General features: G+C 41.2%; 1 protein-coding gene across 6 annotated transcripts in view; it reads right to left on the bottom strand.

The window, feature by feature from the left end:
• Positions 1–1,109: 1,109 nt before the first annotated feature.
• The window catches only part of Amph (amphiphysin), a 180,195-nt gene continuing 157,529 nt past the window's right edge, over positions 1,110–23,775 (bottom strand). For all 6 annotated transcript variants that reach the window (XM_057787207.1, XM_057787208.1, XM_057787212.1 and 3 more), the window contains 4 exons: positions 17,711–17,917; positions 16,628–16,879; positions 13,567–13,668; positions 1,110–5,346 (listed from right to left, as the gene is read on the bottom strand). In XM_057787207.1, the coding sequence (XP_057643190.1) occupies positions 5,239–5,346; positions 13,567–13,668; positions 16,628–16,879; positions 17,711–17,917 (669 nt within the window). In that variant the 3' untranslated portion in view covers positions 1,110–5,238. The remainder of the gene's footprint in view (positions 5,347–13,566; positions 13,669–16,627; positions 16,880–17,710; positions 17,918–23,775) is intronic.

Genomic DNA, 23,775 nt, shown 5'->3' with positions numbered 1-23,775 from the left:
GCCACGCACTTGGTAGGCTTTGGAGTTTTATTTAATATTGCCCTACAGTGTGACAGGATCACTTTTCTATTTCTTTTATATTTAATTTCAGACATCCTGTAATGCTGCTCTTGGGAGGTTTCTGTAGTTTTCTGAACAAATTGATTGGTGCTAAGCTGAGTGTTTACCTACTCAGCACACTTACATATGAACGCCATGGTGGATGGAGAATTTGAAGCTGGGGTAAACAGTGTATCGGCATAGGAAACCAAGGGCTGAAGGCGTTCACGCACACTCAGCACGCACGGAGAAATCTGAGTGGGAGAAAGCACAAGATTGAGCAGGAGGAGAGTGAGACATAGCTGTGTTCTGGGGCGGCAGGGAGAAGTTTGGGTAAATAGAGAAGGGGACATTCCAGAAGAGGTTGCAGAGGAATAGCATGTGTTGGTTTAGGGGTACAGGGTGGGGCAGTGAGAAGACTCATAGGAGGGAAGCAGAGGGGAAATACTGGTGAAGATGGGGCGTCGTTGAAGGCCCACTTGGATACCAATGATACACAGTATCCAGAAGATACTCCTCGCTGTCACATGGGTAGGAGAAACAAGGTTAAGGAGGGAACTGTTAATATGCTGGGATTAGAGTTGTGCTTATAAAATGTATTGAGGAGAGGGGAAAACTGGGAAGGCAGGGGGTGCAAAATCACCTCTGGCTATGGGGACGTGCCTCCAGGATCAGGTAATAGACAGTAAAATACAGGATGGCATGACGTTATGGAGGGTTATAGCTAGCAACTCAGGCTTAGAAGGAGCTTGACAACTGTTCAATGATCATGAAAATATGTGGAGTTAGAAGCAGGAAGAAGGCCCTCTTGAGGGTCAGTCCTGAGACAGCAGGGATACAAACTGAAGGTTATTGCTATCTCCCTACTTAGGGCCCCACTTGCAACCCCCTCAGAAAGAAGGGAAACAAGCACAGAAAACCAGAAGGAGAAAACAGAGAGGAAGGACAACTGGAATTTGTACCCCAGAATCTTAGGGAGAGTGGAAACGTTTGATGGTATCAGATGCCACAGAAACCACATGGTGGTCACAAATGGGGAAGATACAGCAATGTGAGAGTCTATAGTGTTTATTGATGGGGAGAGAGTACAAGGGTGCCATCATTATGACAAAGTCAATACGGACAAGGTGCTCCCACACTCAGCTGAACTTATATAACTTCATGACGGACAAGGATAGATTTCTCAAGAGCTAAATACAGACACACCCACAGGTGCTGCAGGGAGGCAAAAACAAGCTCACAGCTCCACTTGATCTTCAAGCATCGACACCTGAGTGTTTGACCTGAGATTATATGGGTCTGCGGGCGATTCATATTCTAGAAAACTAATACAAAGTTTACATTTCCTTTGAAAAAAGCTTTTGGGTCTTTCTGTTTGCATAGATTGAAGAGTTGTGTCACAATTATCTTTTAAACCGTAAAAGTCATTAAGTGATCTTGTAAAGTATAACCAATGGCTGAAAATGTTTGGGTTAGACTACTTATTTTCATGTGCATTTGAATGTTTGGGGCTTTTGAGCTTGCTCAGTCCCGTGCTGTGTGCTAGGATACAGAGAGTTGCTCTCAGCCTGATCGATCTCAGCCTAATGTTGTAGGTTAAGAAAATCTCAAATCAAGGCTGAGTCTGGAAAAAGAGCATCTCCATGCTGAATGGAACTTCATGGCTCTCAGCTGTCTTTGTCAAAAGACTGTCATTGTCTTTTTCATGAAGCTGTGAATTGTCTATTTACTTGAGGACCAATAAGAGGTAACATTTTGGGAAGATACACTACGACAGACCACAGGAGACCCAGCCTGATGTGCCTTCCATCAAGGTCTGGCCCACAGTGTTTATAAGGATTTTCTCTCAGCTCTAAGTAAATCAGAAGGCAGAATTTAGTTGATCTTCTCAAAAAACACTAGTAAAGTCCTAGGGATGGTCACTCTGATGTTTGCTGTTTCTCTAAAGCTTCAAGGTGCTCAGTCATGTAGTCTGTGTAGAATAGGGGGCTGAGTCTTAATCGTCATAAAATTCATTTCTTATAGATTTGGAGTTTACCCAAGGTATTTTCTTTAAGGAGCCATCACAATCAGATGTGGAATTATGAGATTTTACTAATGACCCAATCCACAGCTTCTATGTATTTTCAAAGAGCATTCAGAGCAATGAGTCTTCACAGTCTACCCAATAGAGGCCATCATCATGGTTTTCTTGTTGACTTGAAAGCTTCCCTAGCATTGACAAAAAGAGTCTTGATGGTGTTACAGCAGCATAGAGTAGGGAGCTTTTCCTGTTCAGGGAAACAGTCCACCCTGAGATGTCATTGAATGTTTCAAACAGCAAAGGATGCTGTAGCTATCCATACCACACAATTTAGTGGTGAAGTTCTAGCATGGGCCAGGCCAGGGTCCACTTCTTGATAACCACAGGCTTTCTTCGATTCTTAAAGATTTGAAAATCTGTATGACATTGGTTTTGAATGAGGGGATCAAAGATTAAGTGGCTCAGACACAGCTTCTTGGATCCACGCCATGTGGGATAAGATATACATACAAACTCACCGATATACAACCAAATGAAGTACATGGGACGGGTTCATCGCAGTGGTAGGCATGGATGCTTCTGAAGCCATTCCCACCCCATTAGCAAGCCCACTAGAAACAGTGTCCACTGCATGGAAGAGTGGGTTCTGTAGCATGGGACTAGTGCGCTATTTCCCTCTCATCCCTTCTCAGGATGTTAGGAAATCTTGGATCTTGCAGTTTCTGGAGCAATCTGATTACTTGTATTTAATATTTCAAAAACAAAAAATTATTTAAATAAGGATTAAACAATTTAAAGCACATTGTTTTGGATAAACTTAGTAGGGTCACCTAGGTACATTCATCCAGGAAGTTTAGGGCAAAATTTATCTCAGCCACGTCCTGGCATGTTTTGTTCCTTGTCAGCCACTAGGGGAGGACCACAGTGGAATTTCAGAGTAACTGCTCCTCCAAAGGATGTGACAACTAGCTTTGCTTAGTTTAGGTACATGTTATTATTAAAACCATTTGGAAGACTGGAGATGCAGATAAATTGCCTAGCATTTGCAAGGGTCAGAGTTTAATATCAAGCACAACAAACAATAACAAAACTAAAGCAAAGGGGCCGGGCGGTGGTGGCGCACGCCTTTAATCCCAGCACTTGGGAGGCAGAGGCAGGCGGATCTCTGTGAGTTCGAGACCAGCCTGGTCTACAAGAGCTAGTTCCAGGACAGGCTCCAAAACCACAGAGAAACCCTGTCTCAAAAAACCAAAAAAAAAAAACTAAAGCAAAGAAATCAAGCCCCTGTTTGCTCAGTCACTTTTCAGCACCCCGGATTCTCTCATGCTGGGGTGATTTCCTTTATAGGGCTCACCTTGCTGCACTTTGCTTGATTAATTCCCTGGCAAGCTGCTGGGCAATGGCATTTTCCTTTTTATTTTCTTGCACTAGTCTAGCATTCAAAATGACTAAGTCTCCCTGTAAGTCAACTCTTGGAAAAACAATGGGTCAATAGAAATTTCCCTGTTAACACTTAAAAGAATATAAAACCCAGTAATCTATCAGGAGAATTGGAAGCACAAAAAAGAAATACATTCATGCATATTCTTGATCAGTGTGCACGTATACAGAGCTCTATTAGTAGAAATTTCTCAAAATGGAACATGCTTGTATGATGAATTCTCTTCCAGCTACAATGGCTCCATGAATTGACTTTTCTATTCCATTTGATCTACTTTTTTTATGTACTTACACACATAAAAATGCCAGAAAGAAAAGTGAACAAAAATGAAGCTGTTGTGAGGCTGATTATGAGCCATACGGTTGTCAGTGAGTCACAGACCGAGTGTCCACGGCAACACAAGGGCGGCCTCCCCACAGCTGTTATTTGCGCGCTAGTAATTGCCGGGTCCCAGGATGCACCGAGTGACCAGCAATGACTGCGATGGAGAGATGGCAAAGTAAGGCAGGGCTATGGAGCACAACCCAGAGGTGGAACAAGCGCACGTCTGCACAAATAACAACTCCAGTCTAAACTGTTTCAAGTAGCATGTCCAACTGGAACAAGATTTCAAAAAGGGGAAAAAAAAACACTCATGAAAAAGAATCAGTGTAACTTGGAGATTGCCAAAGGTTTATTTGGAACGACACAGCACTGAGAAACAAAACGGTTACAGATGGTGTGTGACACAGCATATATCACCTCTTTCACTCGAGAATGCTCTGTGAAGATGAGTTGCATAAAGATAACGTGGAAGTTATATAGGAGCTTTTGTAAATAGGTTCTTTTGCCCCCTCATCCATCCAATTGCATAAAGGCAGAAGTGAAGACTGCGTCGTTGCTGGCCCAGATCTGATTCTTATAGGGCCCCAGCAGCTGAGCAGCTACACAACCACACCCTGCTCTCTCCAAAGGGGCAGCAGCATGGGCGTGCTATCTGGCATATCACCCGGAAAACGGCACACAACACACACAGACACTGTCAACTGTTTTGGCAATGGGATGAGTGGTTTTGCCCTGAGGCAAAACTGCAGCTGTAATGCCAGACGGAATAAGAGCAATGCGTGTATCAATGACACTTACAGGCGAAGAGCTACAGTGAGAGGGGAAGGAATCGGCTATGCATATGTAGGCATCTGCATACACATAGGTCCAGCAGGCATGGGAATTAGCTTGTGGGGCTGTCTGTCCATACGTATGTACATAGAGGTGATCGGAAAAGATGGCGAGGAACGTTTGCAGCTGTTGAGATTTAAACGCAGTAAACTTGAAAGGGAAAGAGAGCCTGTGCTCACACTGGGCAAGGGAGTACGATGGTGTCTCACTACAGGATAACTCATTACATCTGCAGGGCAGCCACTCGACATCACACACTTGATGCAAAGAAGTCGGAGTCCGGTCTGGAAAAAGCTACTTTAGACTTGGAGGAGGGGAATCAAGTTTCCAGTGTCCACAGTTGGATGAAGCACACACAGACCTCTATTGAACACAGGGAACAAAGTAAGGACTTGCTCCTTAGTTTGCTATTTTCCCCTCTTCTTAAGGTTTTTGCACACATGCTCTATTGATCTGTCTTCCCAAGCCTCATCTGGCACCAGTCTGTCAATCACTATGAGGGTAGTAGCAAGAGTGAACTCCTCCGCATTTCATGAAGGTTTAACAACCTAGTCATGTGACTCTTGAAATATCTGCAGCCCTACTCCAGACGCCGGGTGAAGTTTTCTGGAAAGAGGCCTTTGTAAGTGGCCAGGTCTCTGTATTGAAGCCAGTCTGACTCCTTCACCCCCACCAACCAGCCTGCATCCTGCAAGACAAGAACAGGGTTTCAGAGCACAGAAACTTCCGGGGCACAGTCATAGTGCCAAGAACTTCCATAATAACCCATTCAGCCACTACTGCCACCTCAGGACGCAACACTTCCATTAAACACTGTAGAATCTAGAAGTCGACAAAAATAATGAAAAAATAATTCGTTATATATTATTGTACATACTTAAATTAAGGTTAATTTTAACATTCTAATTTCTTATAGGGGATACATGACTAACATTCACTGAGTTATAAGTTGTTAAGGAAAAGGGATTTCACGAGAAAACATGGTATTCACAGTGGATGAGGACTGAGGAAGCAATCCTTGGTGCCAAGCAGTGTCAAACATTTTAAAGTTGTTAGGTTAGAATATAATGCTGACGCGGCCACCAAATGTCTGGTGTTGCATCCTGAGTCACTTTCTTACAGGAAAGAATTGTCCCATGGCTCACACCACGTAGCCCCAACAAAGCCCCATATACAGGACTCATAGCTACTGGATGCTGTACCAGTGATGCCTGCTGCTGCTGCTGCTGCTGTTGATGCCTGATGTTGTTTCACAGCCACATGAGTTACAGGGAACTTTGATGTTGTGGTATTCTTGCTGGAGATACGCGTTCTTTCTAAATGAACTCTGTTTCTCTGATTGGTGCCATTGTGCGAATAAAGACAACTGGCCATAAGAAAGTTGGAGAATTCATGCTTCGACGGCCAATGACAGAATGGGAGACAATTGCACTAACTGGGAATTGCAAGCTGCTCTCTGCCCTTGGCCTCCAGAGAAAAAGGGACGGGAAGGATATGTACTATGTGGACAGGAGTGGGAAGCGGCTATCTTTATTATGTTAACCAAGCAGGAAAGAGAGCCCGCGTACAATGAGGGATGGCCAGATTTAATCCGAAGTCATCCTCCATGAAGTGCAAGAACATCTGATAAAAAAAGGTCTCAAAAATTAAATACACCACTGGATATATTCCCTTTGATATAATCTGAGACTATAAAGTGATGCTTCCAGATAGACGAGAAATAAAAGCACTTAGACAGACCAATTTTTGAAGAGAGAAAATAAACCCACAAAAATAACAGAGGAAAAAAATGTCCCAATAAACTGACTGATAATACTCTCATTGATGAGGAACGGTGCCCTCCTCGAAATTATGATGTCACATGTGTGAAGGACAAAGTTATATCTAACGTAAGAGATGATAACTAAACATTTCCCAAGCCTCAGTATGCATATGAAAGGTCAGGTCCCCTCTCACACGTCTATATTGAATTTTATTTACAGTGATTCAGAACCTAATGAGGCCAAATAGAGCTGGGCATTTTTAAATTGTTTCACTAGAGAACAAAAAGATAAGAAGCGACACCCACAAACCTGTAATGAAGATATATTCTAAGACATCACTCAGAAATACAGCTACAACTGTAACATAAAGGGTATTAGGAAGTATAAATCTTTAGCTGAGGAAAATTATATATGGTAAAGAAGAATTTCCAGTTTTGGCTATGGTGGAACAGCTTGTATTGGATAAATGCTTTTGCATAGAGTAAGCATTCAGGTGCATATGCATATGGCGTGTGCCTATATGAATCTATACATAGCCAAATGCTTGTTGTAAAATATAATTATGAAATATAAGGGACTTATAGATAGCAAATTGGGTATAAATCATGTGCGGAGCTAGCTGACGGCACCAAGAGTGACAAAAAACAAGCAGAGAATGGAGATTATTCAACCCTTGGACGTAGGGAATCATTGTGGGTGAAGACAGGCTAATACAGCTCTCCCCAAGGACTGGCCTCTTTCTGCATACTGCAGGGTTATAGAATTTAAGGTCAGGAGCAGCTTTATACTAATAGACAGGGAAACTCTTGGAGGAAGGAAGTCCCCAAGTACTCAGAGACATTTTCCTTAAATCCTGGGTTACATCTATAAATGAGATGTCAAGAACTAGGGGACAAACAGTAGCAAAATGGTTGAGCACTGCAAAGAGAGTTTTAGCACTATCAAGAAAGGGGGGATTTGGTGTTAATATCCTGAGTAAGGCTGGAGAGTTGGCTCAGTGGTTAAGAGTGTGAACATTTGCATACGCCAGAGTTCAGTTCCAAGCACCTGAATTGGTTCTTAGCACCCATATTGGATAGCTGAGAATCACCTATAACTCTAGTGTAGGGCATCTAACACCCAGCCTACCTAAGCACCTTCCTCATGTGCACAGATCCTCACACAGTCACATGTGCACACATAAAGTTTACAACAAAAATAAGAAATAATGCTTACCAAGTCATGAGAACGGCTAAAATACTACACTAGAGCTTCCTATAGATAACTACCCTAAAAATACATTATGGTTGAGAGGTAAGAATATTGTCTTAGGGCTAAGGATTTATAAAAAGCCTATCATTACACACTCTAAGAAAATACGAGGCCGGGCGGTGGTGGCGCATGCCTTTAATCCCAGCAATCGGGAGGCAGAGGCAGGCGGATCTCTGTGAGTTCGAGACCAGCCTGGTCTACAAGAGCTAGTTCCAGGACAGGCTCCAAAGCCACAGAGAAACCCTGTCTCGAAAAACCAAAAAAAAAAAAACAAAAAAAAAAAACGAAACTGTCTTCAACCATTTAGGTTAATAAGTTAGTAATTAAAGTGACCACTGAAACAAACAAACAAAAAAATAGCCTGCAGGTATAGAAAGCAAAATCCAGCTCTCTACAATGTACTATACTCTTAATGTGTCTAATGTCAATAAAAATGTTACCAGATGCAAGGTCAAAATCAGGAAAACATGCCCCACAGATAAAGGCAATGGGTAGATATATGTTCTGGTGGCATACAATTTTTGAATTATCAGTTAAAAATGCAAATAAATTATAAATTTGTTTAAGTATCTAAGTTAGAAAACAGTGATTTTGAGGCAATATGTGGGAAATCTTAACAAGGAAATGGAAACTAAATTAAAGGACCAGGAAGAAATCATAGAACTGTGTAATATGATGCTGGAATTGGGATAGCCACTGCATAAACTTCACAAACACAGAGCAGCAAAAGATATTCCACAGCGGAATGTAGATTGGTTAAAAGAGAACAGACTCTTAGGTATCAGCCTTGGAACATACTATAATTAGGAATTCAGAAACAGAGAAGAAAAAGAAGGGGGTAGAGAAAATTAAAGAAATAGTATCTGATATTATATGGAATATAATAGAAAATAAAATGGCATGAGTCAAAGAAGCAAACCGAATTCCAAGTATGAAAACACACACGCACACACAAACACACACACAAACACACCACTCCAGCATATAATAGTCAAACTCATCAGTTTGACCACGAATACCAAAAATTTTCTGTTACACTGTTCATAGATAAGTCAAACTAACCAAACAACAGCTGAGTTCTAATTATTAACAATGAAGACCACAAAGCAACATGTTGTAGAGCTGAGACAAAAAAAAAAGTCAGCTCAAAGTTCTCTCCCTAGTGAGAAAGCTTTTAAACTGAATAGAAATGAAGACACGTGCAAAGGATTTGCTGTCATCAGGTCAGCGTTACAAGAACTGCTAAGGAAAAAGAAATTAGCCAGAAAGAAATGAGGATACTCACACTTACAGAAATAGTAAATATACTGAGACTCTTACTTCTTTAAGAAGATAAATTGGAGTTAGTGCAAAAATAACTAAATTTATATAATTATATATGTATATATATTATTGTGTGATGGATAAATCAATTGTCAACTTGATGGGATTAGTGCTCAAATTATTAATATGACACATTATTTGTTGTGATCATGAGAACTGTTTTTCCTAAAGAGAAATGACTTAATGGAGAGTAACCACATTGCGAGGGGCGCAATCCCATGGACTGGACTCTCAGAGTCAAAAAAAAAAAAAGAGAGAGAGAGAAAACTGGATCACTAATGGGATTCTCTTCATTCTGCTTCTTGTTCTGATGGGATACAAGGAGGTTGAGAAAGTCCAGCCCCATATTCCCACAAAAATGAAGATGCCTGCTGCTGTGCCTTCTCTGCCACAGCGAATGTTACCTCCTCAAACCACGACCCCAAATAAGTCAATTCCTCCCTTAAGTTGCTTGTTGTCTGATACTTGGTCACAGAGATGAGGAAACTAATACAGGAGATTAGTGCTGTGGGGTGGGCTTGTGGCTGTGGCTACCTGGTCATGTGGTTTGTGGACATTTGGAACTGTTTTGTGGAAGAGTTTGGACCCATGGGCAAGAAGAGAGCTCGAATGCTGTGTGCACAGCCTAATGGGCTATTCTGATGGGACTGTGGGAAATTAGGATGCCGACAGAATGCAGAAGGTAAAAAGAGACTGTGCCCACAAAGTTGCAGTGAGGAAGGACTCTACTGGAGATGACTCATGTTTTATTTTGCCAAAGAACAAGGCTGTGTTTTGCTTGTGTCCTGCAGTATGAGTGACATTGAACTAAACATTGAAAATTAATGGGCTAAGCTGTTTGGCAGAGGACATTTCAGGACAGCATAATGTCCAGGCTGCGGTCTGTTAAAACCCAAGGTTAATGCATTGACTTAGATTTACAATTTAACAGAACAGAGAGATATAGAAAATATGTAGTTTAAGGCAAAGAGCTTAAATCAGTTATGGTTATAAAAATAACTGATAAGAGCCAAAGAACTATAGTTGTTAAAATATATTTGCATGATTAATGTAAAAATCAGAACTTTGTACTGGAAAAGTAGGAAAGCCATACAACTCCAGCCACCAAAGACTGCAAATTGCAAAACTGCAAACTTATTTGAATTTTTTCATTTGAAATAGAATAATTGGGTGAAGACCACATCCAGAGCATCCTGGTTGGGTAGTACCACACACTGCAGTCGTTCCCCAGGTTCAGCCTTCAAGGGAAAGGGAAGCTACTGTGTCTGCGGTCTGAGGAAGTCAGGCTACACCTTGCACTGGCAGCGGAGTCTTGCTTTTCCTGCAGGGTATTCATCATCTTCAAACATACAATGGACAGATGCCACAGGGTCCTGGAGGTTCATGCCAACATCCCAAGAAGCCGCTGAGTCTAACAGTGTGTGGCGGAGTCAGATTTTCTGCTTGGATCCCTAAGAGGGCAATGCACAAAGCTTGGAAGGCGAAAACCAAGTTGCAATACTCCCCTGAGAGATTGGAAAGGCCAGCATTGTCTGCCAACAAAAGTTTCATTCACTTAGTAAAACATAGTCAAGAGAGAGGACGCAGCATTGAAGAAAGTGCTTGTTGGGCCAGCCAAGGCTAGTGGAGCCCAGAAGAGAATATCACAGGCCCAGGTGCCACATATGGGCATTTGGTGTTGAGCCGGCTGGGATTCTGCCTGACCTTGGAGCAGTATTTCTTTGATCTTCTATTTCTTTCTTCTGGGTATGTTTACACTGTGCTGTTATATACTGGAACTATGCAATATGGTGGTCTTCCTTCCTTTCTTTGTTTTTGATCTTACAGGCCTCACTGTCAAGAAACTGTCAAAGTCTCAGTTGAAACACTGAACTTAGACTTTTGAGCAATGTTAGAATGTTAAGACTTTGGGAATGTTGGAGATGAACTAAAGGTATTTTTGCATAATGAGGTAAAGGTGTCACAAGTACAATGTTATCTTTTGCAACAAAGTATTTGTTTATCAAGTTGACAACAGATACGCTTGCTATGGTTACTTTCCATTGCCAGCAGGGGCTGGAGAGATGGCTCAGTGGTTAAGAGCATTGCCAGCTTGATTAAATGAACAAATGCCTAGCGCACTTCATAAGACACACCTCAGGACTTTTCTGTGAGTGCTCTCCCAGAGAGGGCTAACTGAAGGGAGAAAACCTGTCCCAAACGTGCAAGGCACTGCCCCATGGGTTGTGATCGAAACTAGTAAAAACGAAAACTGAGAAATGCAGCTAAGTAGTGCTGTGCCCCTTCCTTTGCTCTTCATCTGCCCATATGTGAGGAGGTCCACATATCCAAACCATGCAGCCACCTGCTGTCAGCGCTTTCCTGCCCTCGAGGATGAACTGCAGCTCCCAGTGATGGACTATATTCCCTCAAGCAATGAGCCCAAGTAAGGCCCTCTTTGTTTGAGTTTCTTCTCCTCAAGTTGCTGCTTCTGCCTCCACTGTTTATCAATTTTTCTGATGAATAGCCTAATAATTAGATAATAATTTTATTAATCCTTTCAAGGAAATAATTTAAGATTAGTGATTGTTAATTGTAAGGTTTTCTTTGTTTTGTACTTTTCTGTTTTCAGGGTTATTGTTTCTAAGTGTGTGTGCGTGTGTGTGTTTGTGTGTGTGTGTGTGTGTTGAGAATGGATTTTACTATGTAGCTTAGAATAGTCTGTAACTGGTGAAACTCCCTATCTGCCCCTGCCTCCTGAGTACTGAGATATAGGTATGGGCCACTACGTCTGGTTATTGAGTGCTATTGGCTGCATTCATTTGTGAATTTATTTTTTATCGTTTTCTTATTTTATATATATATATATATATATATATATATAATTTATTGTTAATGGATGTTTTGCCTGCCTGCATGCCTATGTGCTGTATGTGTACAATGCCTGCACAGCCCGGAAGAGGGTGCTAGATTCCCAGAGACTGGAGATACAGACAGTTGTGAGCCACCATGTGTTCTAGGAATCAAGTTTGAGTTCACTGGAAGAAACGCCAATGCAGTTAACTATTCAGCCAACTCTCCAGCCCCAGAATGAAATATTTCTCACTTAAAATATTATTTGATATATTTAATTTTTAGAAATCAGTTTTCCAGCTGGGCGATGCTGGCACACGCCTTTAATCCTAGCACTCAGGAGGCAGAGACAGGTGGATCTCTGTGAGTCCCAGCCCAGCCTGGTCTACAAGAGCTAGTTCCAAGACAGGCTCCAAAACTACAGAGAAACCCTGTCTTGAAAAACTGAAAAAAAAAATTCAGTTTTCAATTTTTCTAATATTTGGAGGCTTAATGGTTTTTTTTTTTTAATTTCTAACTATTCCAGAGGCGGAGAATGTAGGTGTTTAGATACCCGCTGATTTATATTGCTAAATCTATTATCAAAAGAAAGAACAAAAGGTTGCCATATAAATGTTAACTTAAAAAGCTTTGAGTTTTGAACTTTATTTTAGGGAGAAGACTCATACATACATTTCTTTAAAGAATTTTTTAAATTAGCATGGGAGTCATAGGTCTTCTCTGTAAAAATACATGCTCCCAGGCTCGTTTATACATGCTTTGCATACCATTTCAGTAGTTCCCAAATTGTGACTATGAACAACCTTGGAGTTCCTGTATCTTATGACCCAATCATTTGGGTCATAGATACATTTACCAATTGTGGTCTAATTTAAATGTCGTAAAAAAAAAAAAAAGCCGGGCGGTGGTGGCGCACGCCTTTAATCCCAGCACTTGGGAGGCAGAGGCAGGCGGATCTCTGTGAGTTCAAGACCAGCCTGGTCTACAAGAGCTAGTTCCGGGACAGGCTCCAAAACCACAGAGAAACCCTGTCTCAAAAAACAAAAAAAAAAAAAAAAAAAAAAAATGTCGTGCTGTACAGTGGCAGAGTTGTTCAATAAGGTATAAAAAGCCTATATAGTCATCACCTCACCGAGATCTGAAACAGTTCGGATTCTCTATAATGTTTCCCCGGGTTCTTTCCATGTGTTACCACACCATATAAGGAAACCATTTATGAGAGGGATGTTCAGTTCATGCACAGTGTCAGCATTTCCTGAAGCCTGATGCTACAAGTAGAGCATCCCTAGCAAGTAATCTTGAGACAAGAAAAGCCCATCTCATCTAATTGTACAGAAAGAATCAGTCAGGACTGGAGAGATGGCTCAGAGGTTAAGAGCACTGACTGTTCTTCCAAAGGTCCTGAGTTCAATTCCTAGCAACCATATGGTGGCTCACAGCCATCTGTAATGGGGTCTGGTGCCCTCTTCTGGCCTGCAGACATACATGGAAGGAATGCTGTATACATAATAAATAAATAATTTTTTTTTTTTTAAAAGAAAGGAACAGTCAGTCAATGGCTTCATAAAAAAGGGATCCTGAAAACCAGCTGATGGCGTTCTGAGTGAGCAAATTCTTAGGGACTTTTCAGAGTAGGTTCGCAGCATCTTAGAAAACAGAGATGCTGCAGGAAGCCACTTGTCCAACTGGCCCTCAAAAGGCCAATATGGCCTGACACACCTTTCAGTCTTACACATTACCTGGTCAGCTTCTGAGTCTGAGGGGACCACGAGCACCACATCACCCCTCTGCAGGTTAAGTTCATCAGAATTAGCTGCCTCAAAATCATGCAGAGTTTCCACCTGCAAAATATTTAAAGGATTGGTTAATTTTGGAAAGAAGCTGCGTGTTGTTTGCTCTACCTGCAACCCCAGCACCCAGGAGTCTGAGGCAGGGCTGTAGCCATGACTTCAAAGCCATCTGGAGCTAACTAGAGAGCTCTGGACCAGGAAGAGCATGGAGCACACAGTGAGACAATGCCTCAAAATAAAGAGAAAGAGTAAAAGAAAAGGAAGGAAGGGAAGAGTAATACCATATTTCCTAATATAATTACACAGACATGGCTAGAAGCGTTCTCTAAAGTACATAAAGGATGAAGATACATATTGCAGTTCTGCTGTGGATGGGATATGGTCTGCAGCAGAGTTTTATTTGTGTGTATGTATGTGTGAGGCTTGGTTCCCAGAGGGATGGTGAGAGGCACGGGAAACAATAAGATAAGGAATATAGTAGAACATCACGAAGGCAATGTTCTCAAGGGAAATAGTGGATCTCTCAAAAGATCCTGGTTATTCTGCAAGATTATGAGAGTATGAGATTTTTCTTGCTCCAGTTTCCTGTGTCTATTTCCTCAATACCCTTGCTCCTTAATGACTCACATGAGGCCATTCATGTCTACTTATTAATTCAATGCACTCTGTAATAACTGAAAGTACTATATTAAATTTAACTAGTTAATTTTTGTTAGATATTTTATATATTCAATTATGCTAGATTTGTTATATTTTGTAAGACATTTAATCATCAGTTACATATATTAAACTGATGGTTGTTTAAATTGAGCTAAATATGTCAAGCTAAAGAATTGTCTTGTAAAATAACAAAAAGACAGGCAAACTACCACTTGAATGTTATCTAAGAATTACTCTTCAATTAAACAAATGACTTTTTAAAAATAAATTTTCACTCTTTTCTGTTTTACCACTTTATGCCGCAGCAGTCTGTTTTTCCTTTGAACTTTTGAAAACCTTTTTAAAATTTACATTATGGAAAAAAGCAAAAAGACTAACACATTGAATACACATTTCTCACTTGAAGGATTATACAGTCCTGACCAGTTTTATGTCTTCCATATTGGTTCCTTGCAAACACCTGCACACTCAAGATGAAACAGCTTGCTTTTAAAATATGTACTTCACATGTAGAATACAAATTATTAGAGCTAGAACTGAGTCATCCAAAGTTAATATCTGCAATAAGAACTGCTGTCCAGAGCAGGACTGTGATATGCACCTTGGGTCATGCTGTAGTGATGGGTCATGCTAAAGATGGGTCCCCCATGCTCCAGCCTTACCTGCATAAATTTCCTTCCTTCACATGTACGGCTTAAACAAACAAACATGCTTCTAGCCCTAACTTTAACACATATGCTCAAATATTTTGCTCCAAATTAATTTATTCATACCTGCACCCACTTACAGTGGCAAGGTGGTAGTTTCCTTCTAAAGGAAGGATAGAGAGAATGGATAGAGATATTCAATCCCATTCTTTTTTTTTTTTTTTTTTTTTTGGTTTTTCGAGACAGGGTTTCTCTGTGGTTTTGGAGCCTGTCCTGGAACTAGCTCTTGTAGACCAGGCTGGTCTCGAACTCACAGAGATCCGCCTGCCTCTGCCTCCCAAGTGCTGGGATATATATATAAACACAATTGTATGTATATATAAAATATATATAAATATGTTATATATAATTAAATATGTGTAATTATATATAATTGTGCTCATAAAAATGGAATATATATATATATGAAAAATAGGTATCCAGACATGGTGGTCTGTACCTATCACCCATATATCTGGGAGGCAGATGATCACAAAGTTAAGGCCTACCTATACAGTTTAGCAAGACCTCGTATCAAAATGAAAAAGTACAAAGGTATATAGCAGGTAGCTGAGTGCTTGCTTAACATGCACTAAGTTCTGAGTTTCCTCTCAGTACCAAAATCAAAAAAAAAACAAACAAAAAACAAACAAAAACAAAGGCTGCATTTTGAAATACAGTATCAAATTATACAATGCTTACAATTTCTAATCAAATTTTTCTTGGGTAATTATCTACCACCAATACTGTAAGTTGTAAGTGGGGTTTCTAGGCAATGACGGTTGTGTTGAGGTAGTTTATGATGGCCTCTGACTTTAAAAACTTTCTTCCCAGGAAAGAAGGCTTGTTTGTTTTGTCCTTTTCACATAAAGCCCTTAGTGCCTTTAGGTACTTGTTTTTGGACTATTGGTTGGCCCCTTGATGTGGGATTCCCTTCTGTATGCTATAAATATGTATTATTACCATTGGTTAATAAAAAAGCCACTTTGGCCTATGGTAGGGAAGAATATAGGTAGGTAAGAAAACTAAACTGAATGCAGGGAGAAAGAAGGGAGGGTCAGGCAGATGCCATGTAGGTGCCAAAGGAGAAAGATGCCAGAACCTTAGTGGTAAGCCACAGCCTTGTGGCAATACACAGATAAATAGAAATGGGTTAAGATGTAAGATCTAGCTAGAAATATGCCTGAGCCATTGGCCAAACAGTGTTGTAATTAAAATAGTTTTGTGTGATTATTCAGGTCTGGGTGGTCAGGAAACAAAAAAGCAGCCTCTGATTACCGCCCCTTGATCTGCACTTGGATTGGATGACTATTTCCTGCCTGCAACTCCTTAGGAACATACTGGAGCACAGGTCTCAAAGACCTGGTCTGAGCCAGCTGGACAGACTCAGCTCCAAAGAAAGCCTCAAAGGCATTAGTCCACCCACAACCTTGAGGTAGGTCATGCACCTTTTAACTATTCTATTTTGAAATACGAAGGGTGTTAATGTAGTGCATGCTTGCCCAAAGCATGGACATGCTGCCATTTTCCCAGGGGACCTCAGGGTGAAAGGAAAGCAGATTTGAGAACAAATACACAATGCAAATAGCATACTGAGAAACTACAAAGTGGTGCAAAGGGAACTCAAAGAAACGACAATGACCCTGATGTGACAATATAAAGACCTTGTAGAGAAAGCCAGGAGGTGTGTCCTGAGCAGCATCCTCTGCAGAAACGGAGGAATCCCCAGCACCTCCTGGTGCAGCCGTAGCTGCCTGAGAATCCAGAGGTGTGGCCTCTGTAACCAGTTCCTGCGTCTCACCAGCCTGGCCCTGAAGAGCCACATCCTCGGTGGCACCCACAGTGGTTTCATGGTGTTCCCCTTCCCCTTCATGGTTGGAGGCTGGCTCAATGACAACAGAAGGGATGACCTTCTCCTGGTGGACAGAGAATGTGGATATTGTCACAGCCTGGGAAACAGCAGGTGTGTTTGCTTAGTATCTTTCCCCAACCACGTACTCTTTCTCTATCCTACTAACCCACAGTTCCAAGCATTAAGTTTGCATTCATTTGTCCTGACTTTCTCACGGTATCTCCTGAGTACTAAAGCTTTAATGGGAAGTCTATATAGATCCTTGAGTGGTCACACTGTCTGGAAAATGGGGGGAGGCGAGGTTCTATGAGCGATCCAGAGTGGCAAGAGGCTGAAAGGAAAGAGGGTCTGTCCTGAGGAAAATACAAGGGAGGACTCCATGCTATACTCACACTTTGCCATGACTGTCCGCAATTGTCCAAGTCATGGGACTGGGGATTTGTTGTCTTTGATAGCTGCAGGGGGACAGGAAGAGCTAGGGCCAACTTTAATCTGATGTGTGTGCTCCACTGACTTAAAAAGGGGGTTGGCTTTGGTGGAAGAAGACTGGTGGGGATTCTGAGATACTCTACTAACAGCAAACACGAAGCACTGATAATTGTAGGTCATACTGAGTCCCTACCACGGCTGGCATGGAGCTAAGCCTTCGGGGGTCTTCCTTACTCTCACAGCTTCGCCATTTCAGCACCCTCTTCCTTCCTCTCTCTGCAGAGTTTCCTAATGAGCTGTACCTCATTTCTCCCCCTCTATCATGACTGCATCTCCCCCGCCCCCCGGTCTGGGCTTCAGTCATCAGGAGCAGAAGTCCATTCCACACAGAGAGCTACCACCCAGGCCAGCAGACAAGAGCCCACTAAACATCCCTCTCCACAGAAGTCTCTCAGGAAACCCTTACCTGGGGAGCAGCCACTTCAGTCTCTGCTGGTGGAGGGCTCTCGCTGCTTGTAACCTCAGTGCTCTCAGCATCGACTTTGGTTCCATCAAGACTTTCTCCTTCTGCAGCAGGGAGTGCTGCCTTCTCTGCCTCGGCTTCCTCCACTGGGACCCCATCGGTGGGCAATATAGTTCCCACAGTCTCGTCGGCATCAGTTCCCAGAGGAATCTATAAAGTAGAGAGCAGTTACTATGCCTGTATCTCCAGAGTCTCCGCAAGGCCTCAGCACCACTCCAGCAGTCTTCCCCTGTTCAGGCCATCAGCACTGAGCTGCTTGCATGGACAGGATCCCAGGAGTCAGGGGCAGCAGAAGCTTCTGTGATCAGAGCTCATTTTTCACAGAGCCAATGATATGGATTCTGCATTCCTTGGCTTCATTCTCAATCAGTTATAATGGATGGCATTGGAAGAGGTGACATATGCCATTCTTTAGAGACTGATAGCAAACAGGAGATGGATCTCGCTCTACAGGCTATTCTTTTTTGTTTGGGAAAGCAGACATCAGTGGATTAAGCTTTAGGGAACCCCTGTGTTATAACACTGAAGGGACCTGGGTTTCTGTGAGACCTGGCTCATGGAGGAGGACCGCAGCAGGATGGCGTCCCATCACCCACTGAGAATCAGAACGGCTGCCCTCTACATATGTGTGGAGAAGGCTTGAAGGTTTAATCATGTTCAGGGAAAAGGAGTGGCGGTGGGGTTTCCTCCAAAAGAATGTTAAGAGGATAATGGGAAAGTTTTGAAATCCAATATGCATCAACATTGTACAAATATCCATGGAACCATCTGCTGACTAAAAAAAAAAAAAAATGTAACAATCAGATTTGGGGTCTTTACTAAATCCAAAAAAGTTTTCAGTAGTACATAAAACATGAGATGATGAAATAAAAGAAGTACCACCACAGGTTTTAAATTTGGACAAATGGGTTTAGTATCACACCTATGAACAACACAATGATTTCAATAGCTTTGAACAAGATGGACTCTATCTACATTCAGGCTGAATGGCAAACCAGCCTACACACACAAACACACACACATGCACACACACACACACACACTATAGGTGAAAAAAGCATACTTTGCTATTTTATAACATGTACCTCCTCTTATGTAAATTTTTCTATTTATGTTCTGAGCAGCGCCATATCATTTGTAATTGGTACTGTCTTAAGTGAATTAATTAATGTTGCTTCCTTAGAAGAAAATATGTTACTTTTATATGGCATATTGATGATATTACCAAGGGTAAAATTGTGGGGTTTTTTTCTAAAGATTTATTTTATTTACTTATGTGTATGTGTGACTGTGTCTTTCTGTGCACATACATGCAGGCTTCTGTGGAGGACAGAAAAGGGCATTAGGCCCCCTGGAGCTGGAATTACTGGTGAACATGAGGAACCCAAGAAGGTGATAGAAACTGACATGAGTCTCCTAGAAAAACAGCAAGCACTCTTAACCACTTAGCCATCTCTCCAGCAACACCAAAGGTAATTTTAAAACTCACTTGATGCAAGCAGAATCATAAGCTTATAACAGTGATTGCTTTCTGTGTGTCTGTCTGTGGCTGTACCCTATTTTACTGCCACAAGATAAACATATCATAGTGTTCTCTGGCTAAGTAATTTGATCAGGCATTGTTGACTGAATCTGCTTGTTCTGACTACAAACACTGCTGCGACAACAGCCACCAGCAGGTGGAGACCAGGGACTGTTGTGTGTTGCCTGATCTTCAGAGGTAAGCACCCCAGCTTCAGGAACTCAGAGATTCATCTCTGCCACCTGAAGGGAACCTAACATGTAGGAAAGGGCTGATAAGAAGGTGGCAAATCAACGTCAATCAAGCACAGGGATAAACAATGCTGGGAAAAGGTGCGATAAGGGAACTAGCTTTTTCACTCCTGAGGATAAAGACATTCAGAATGACCCATTTATTCACGCTTGTATAATCCATGTTGAGAGTCAATTGCAACATATCTTCATAATTTTTTTCAGGGTACTTGTGGAGATTTGATATTGCTATGTTTTTGACAATGTCTTTTGCCCTCTTCATAATGGTCAGTTTCTGGCTTGGAGCAGATGCTACAATGTCTGTGGAAGCTCTGTGCTGTTCTAGTAACTTCTGACCTTGTTTTGCGAAGGGTAAGTCTAAAGCAGGTCTCGCTGGTATTTGCTTGCGAGCTTTTTAAGCTTTGAATTAAAGATTTAACAAATTTTGATGGTCTTGTCATTAGCTTGTCCATGTGTGATGTTTTATTAGTATAAATTTATTGTGCATAGTGATGAGTTTCATAGACATTTCCATTCAGGTATAATATTACTTGGACAATATTTGCATATTTGCTTCCTAGTCTCCCCCGTCTCCTTTATTCCACTTTCTTTTCCCAAGTAGCCTCATTTTTTATTGTATATCTATAAATGACTGTATTTGTTGCACAAATGAACACATATACAAATGACTATATCTATAGCACAAATTATTACACACACACGCGCGCGCGCGCGCGCGCGAGAAAATGTAGTCTCTCTCTCTTCCTGGTTGTGATTTCTTGTGATCTACCCCCAAGGATTCTTTCAATTAGAAAATTTCAATCCAACATAACAAGCTTCTCCCTAGGTCTGTAAATCTCTGTCCAGCATTGAGGATCAGCAACAGTCCAGGAGCTGGGACTTTTCCTTTTGATTTTCCAATCCAATCTTCTTACCTTTGCTGTGCTTTTCCTCTGTATTGGGAGATCCTCGGTCCCTGCTCCTCCCATTACCCATTTGCCTACACAATTGTCCCTGGTCTTTCCCACTTATTACTCAAATCTTAGCTCTAATGTGGCATTTTCTTTCCCCAAAGTCCATTCTTACTCCCTTTTCCTTCGGCTTGCATTGACTCTTTTTTTCTCTCATCAATGTCATCTTGGATTTCACTTAGAGAAGACAGTTAAAATTTTTCTCCCCATATTTTCAATAATATTTTTGCAGCCAGATAAAATGAGGTTTTATCTAGTAAGCAATCCATTCATTCTTCTGCATGGTTTATGTGCCCTCTGCTGCTTTCAAACTATTTCTACTAGGTAATGTCTCAGCAGTTCCTGTATGTTAGAAACATTTCCTTTCTTCCACTTTTCATCCCATCTAGGGACATTCAGATGCCCCTTTGAGGTGAACAGCCAGGAGAGATTATCTTGTTGAGATTTTTGTTTTGTCAACTTGACACAATCCAGGCTTATCTAAAAAGAAAACACTTCAATTGTGAAAATGTTTCCATCAGATTGGTCTGCAGACAAGCCTGTGAGGCATTTTCTTGATTAATGACAGACGTAAGAGTGCCTAGCCCACTCTACGTGGTGGTTCTAAGTTATATATAAGAAATCAGGCTGAGCAAGGAATGGGAAGAAGCAAGTGAGTAACAGCATTTCTCTGTGCCCTCTGTTTTAGTTCCTGCCTTTAAGTTCCTGTCCTCTTTGAGTTTCTGCCTTGGCTTCCCTCAATGATCAACTGTGATTGGGATGCTTAAGCCAAATGAAGAACCCTTTCCTTCCCAGGTTGTTTTTTGTTGTGGTGTATATCACAGCAGTAGTGAATTATCAAAGTAGTGATTTATCAAGCTGTAGCATACAATCACCTACTTTGAATCCCCCAAATGTGTGTCAAAAGCATGCAAACATGATTCCATGGCACACTGCCAAGGTCGAAAGGCACTACCATGCCTTTCAATCATCAACTGCCTTGTAGGCTTGGCTATGACTTCCATGACCTCTATACTTTCGCTTAAAGAATAGCCTCCTAGTCAGAGCTGAAATTCCTAGAATATAGCACTATAGAAACTTTGATACTTTTTGTTAAAATTCTCTTTTATCATTAATGTGGAGGACTACAAGAGAAGAACTGATAAAAAGTTAATGTTATTTTTTGTAACTTTTTAGTGTTTTCAGTTTTCTCATTCGTTCTTAACATATGCAGTTATTTTATTTATAGTATTTCTGGCATAAATGATAAGTGAAGACTATAAAAAGTATATATTACATATTTTGGATAAATGACTATTTTGATAATTGCAGGGCATTTTATACTGGAGTCAGAGTTTGGCAATATGTCTGCATATTGCTTTATAGAGACAAGTGGCTGGAAGATCACTGAGCTCTATCTATGCTTTCCAGTTTATCCTGATTCTAAAGAATAATAATTCTGATGCACAGATGGGCTTCTTTTGTCAATTTATTTTTATATGTCCATCCTGGGTAAGAAACTTGCATTATTGTGAATCCAAAAGTCTCTGCATACCATCACAGAAGTTTATGCTTATTGCATATTATTCTCTTAACATCTCTATTATAGCTTTTCCCCATTATTCCTAGAAGTTAACTAAGATCTAAAGAGCAAAAGTAACCTGCTCAACCAGTAAACAAAGTTTGGAATGATCTGACCAAATTCTGTGTTTGTGTCATACTAATCTGTACCCGAGAATATAAACATCTAAATTAGGGAGTTTTGTAGCAGTCCTGACAACTCGAGCACCAACTACAGAAACTGTGGTGCTAGCAGCCATGCTGGAAGAGGACTCTAAGTATGCTCCCTTCCAAGCAGCTGATGCTCTTGGACATTTTCCTGCTGCCTGTGCTATTTGGGAACAAGCAAAGACAAGGCACAAAGTGTCTCCTAATCAACAGCAAATTTTGTAACAAACAGAAATCAAGAAGAGGCTAGTTGGCGTCAGAGTTAGTTTTAATTTGTCAACTTGACACCACTTAGATGGCAACCATAATTGAGAAGTCACCTAGATCAGATTGGCCTGTTGACATGGCTAGAGAAACACTGTCTTGATTGTTGGAGGGATGAGCCTACTGTGGGCAGCGCCATTCTCTAAACAGGGGCTCATAGACCATAAAACAAAGGTAGCTAAGCAAAAGGCTGAACAAGCAGGCCAGCAAGTAGTGTTCCTTCATGGTTTCTGCCTTTAGTTCCTATTCTCACTTCCCTCAATGATAAACTGTGACATGGAAATTTGAGTCAAATAAATCCTTTTCTTTCCTTTTTTTTTTTTTGGATATCAGTATGACAATTTTTATTTGTTTGCTTTTGTTTTTTGTTTTTTTACACTCAGATGTGAAATTTATTTATTTATTTTTATTATTGAAAATATTTCCGCCTCCTCCCCGCCTCCTATTTCCCTTCCCCTCCCCCCACTCTTCTTCCCCTCCTCCCACTCCTTCCCCCCTCCCTCTCCAGTCTGAAGAGCAGTCAGGGTTCCCTGCCCTGTGGGAAGTCCAAGGTCCTTCCCACTCCATCCAGGTCTAGGAAGGTGAGCATCCAAACAGGTTAGGCTCCCACAAAGCTGGTAGGAATGCAAACTTATGCAACCACTTTGGTCCCACAAAGCTGGTGGGAATGCAAACTTGTGCAACCACTTTGGAAATCAGTGTGGCAGTTTCTCAGGAAATTCAGGATCAACCTACCCCAGGACCCAGCGATACCACTCTTGGGAATATACCCAAGAAATGCCCTATCATATTACAAAAGCATTTGTTCAACTATGTTCATAGCAGCATTATTTGTAATAGCCAGAACCTAAAAACAATCTACATGCCCTTCAATGGAAGAATGGATGAAGAAAGTGTGGAATATATACATATTAGAGTACTACTCAGCGGTAAAAAAGAATGACTTCTTGAATTTTGCATGCAAATAGAAAACACTATCCTGAATGAGGTAACCCAGACCCCCAAAAAATAAATCCTTTTTTTTCCTTAAGTTGTTTGCTTTATGGTATTTATCACAGCAATAGAATAAAACTAAAACAGTTGCGTAGAACTTTTCTACATTGTTTTTGACAATTATCTTCTAGATTTCACTGTTTAGAAAATTATGTACAGAATGAGAGAGTGCAAAAGGCCTATTGATCTTTGCCTGAACTTCTCCATTGCAGTTAAAACAGCATTTAGGAATAGAGCACTAGGCACAGGTATGTTCACCAGCTAAAAATTAATGCCATCCAAAAGGTGGAAGGTCTCCGAAGCTCTGTGTTCTCATTGTCT

This window comes from Chionomys nivalis, chromosome 13 (assembly GCF_950005125.1).
Source record: "Chionomys nivalis chromosome 13, mChiNiv1.1, whole genome shotgun sequence".
NCBI lineage: Eukaryota > Metazoa > Chordata > Mammalia > Rodentia > Cricetidae > Chionomys > Chionomys nivalis.
The sequence above is the reverse complement of the archived record's forward strand: the minus strand, read 5'-3'. Positions and strand labels throughout refer to the sequence as shown.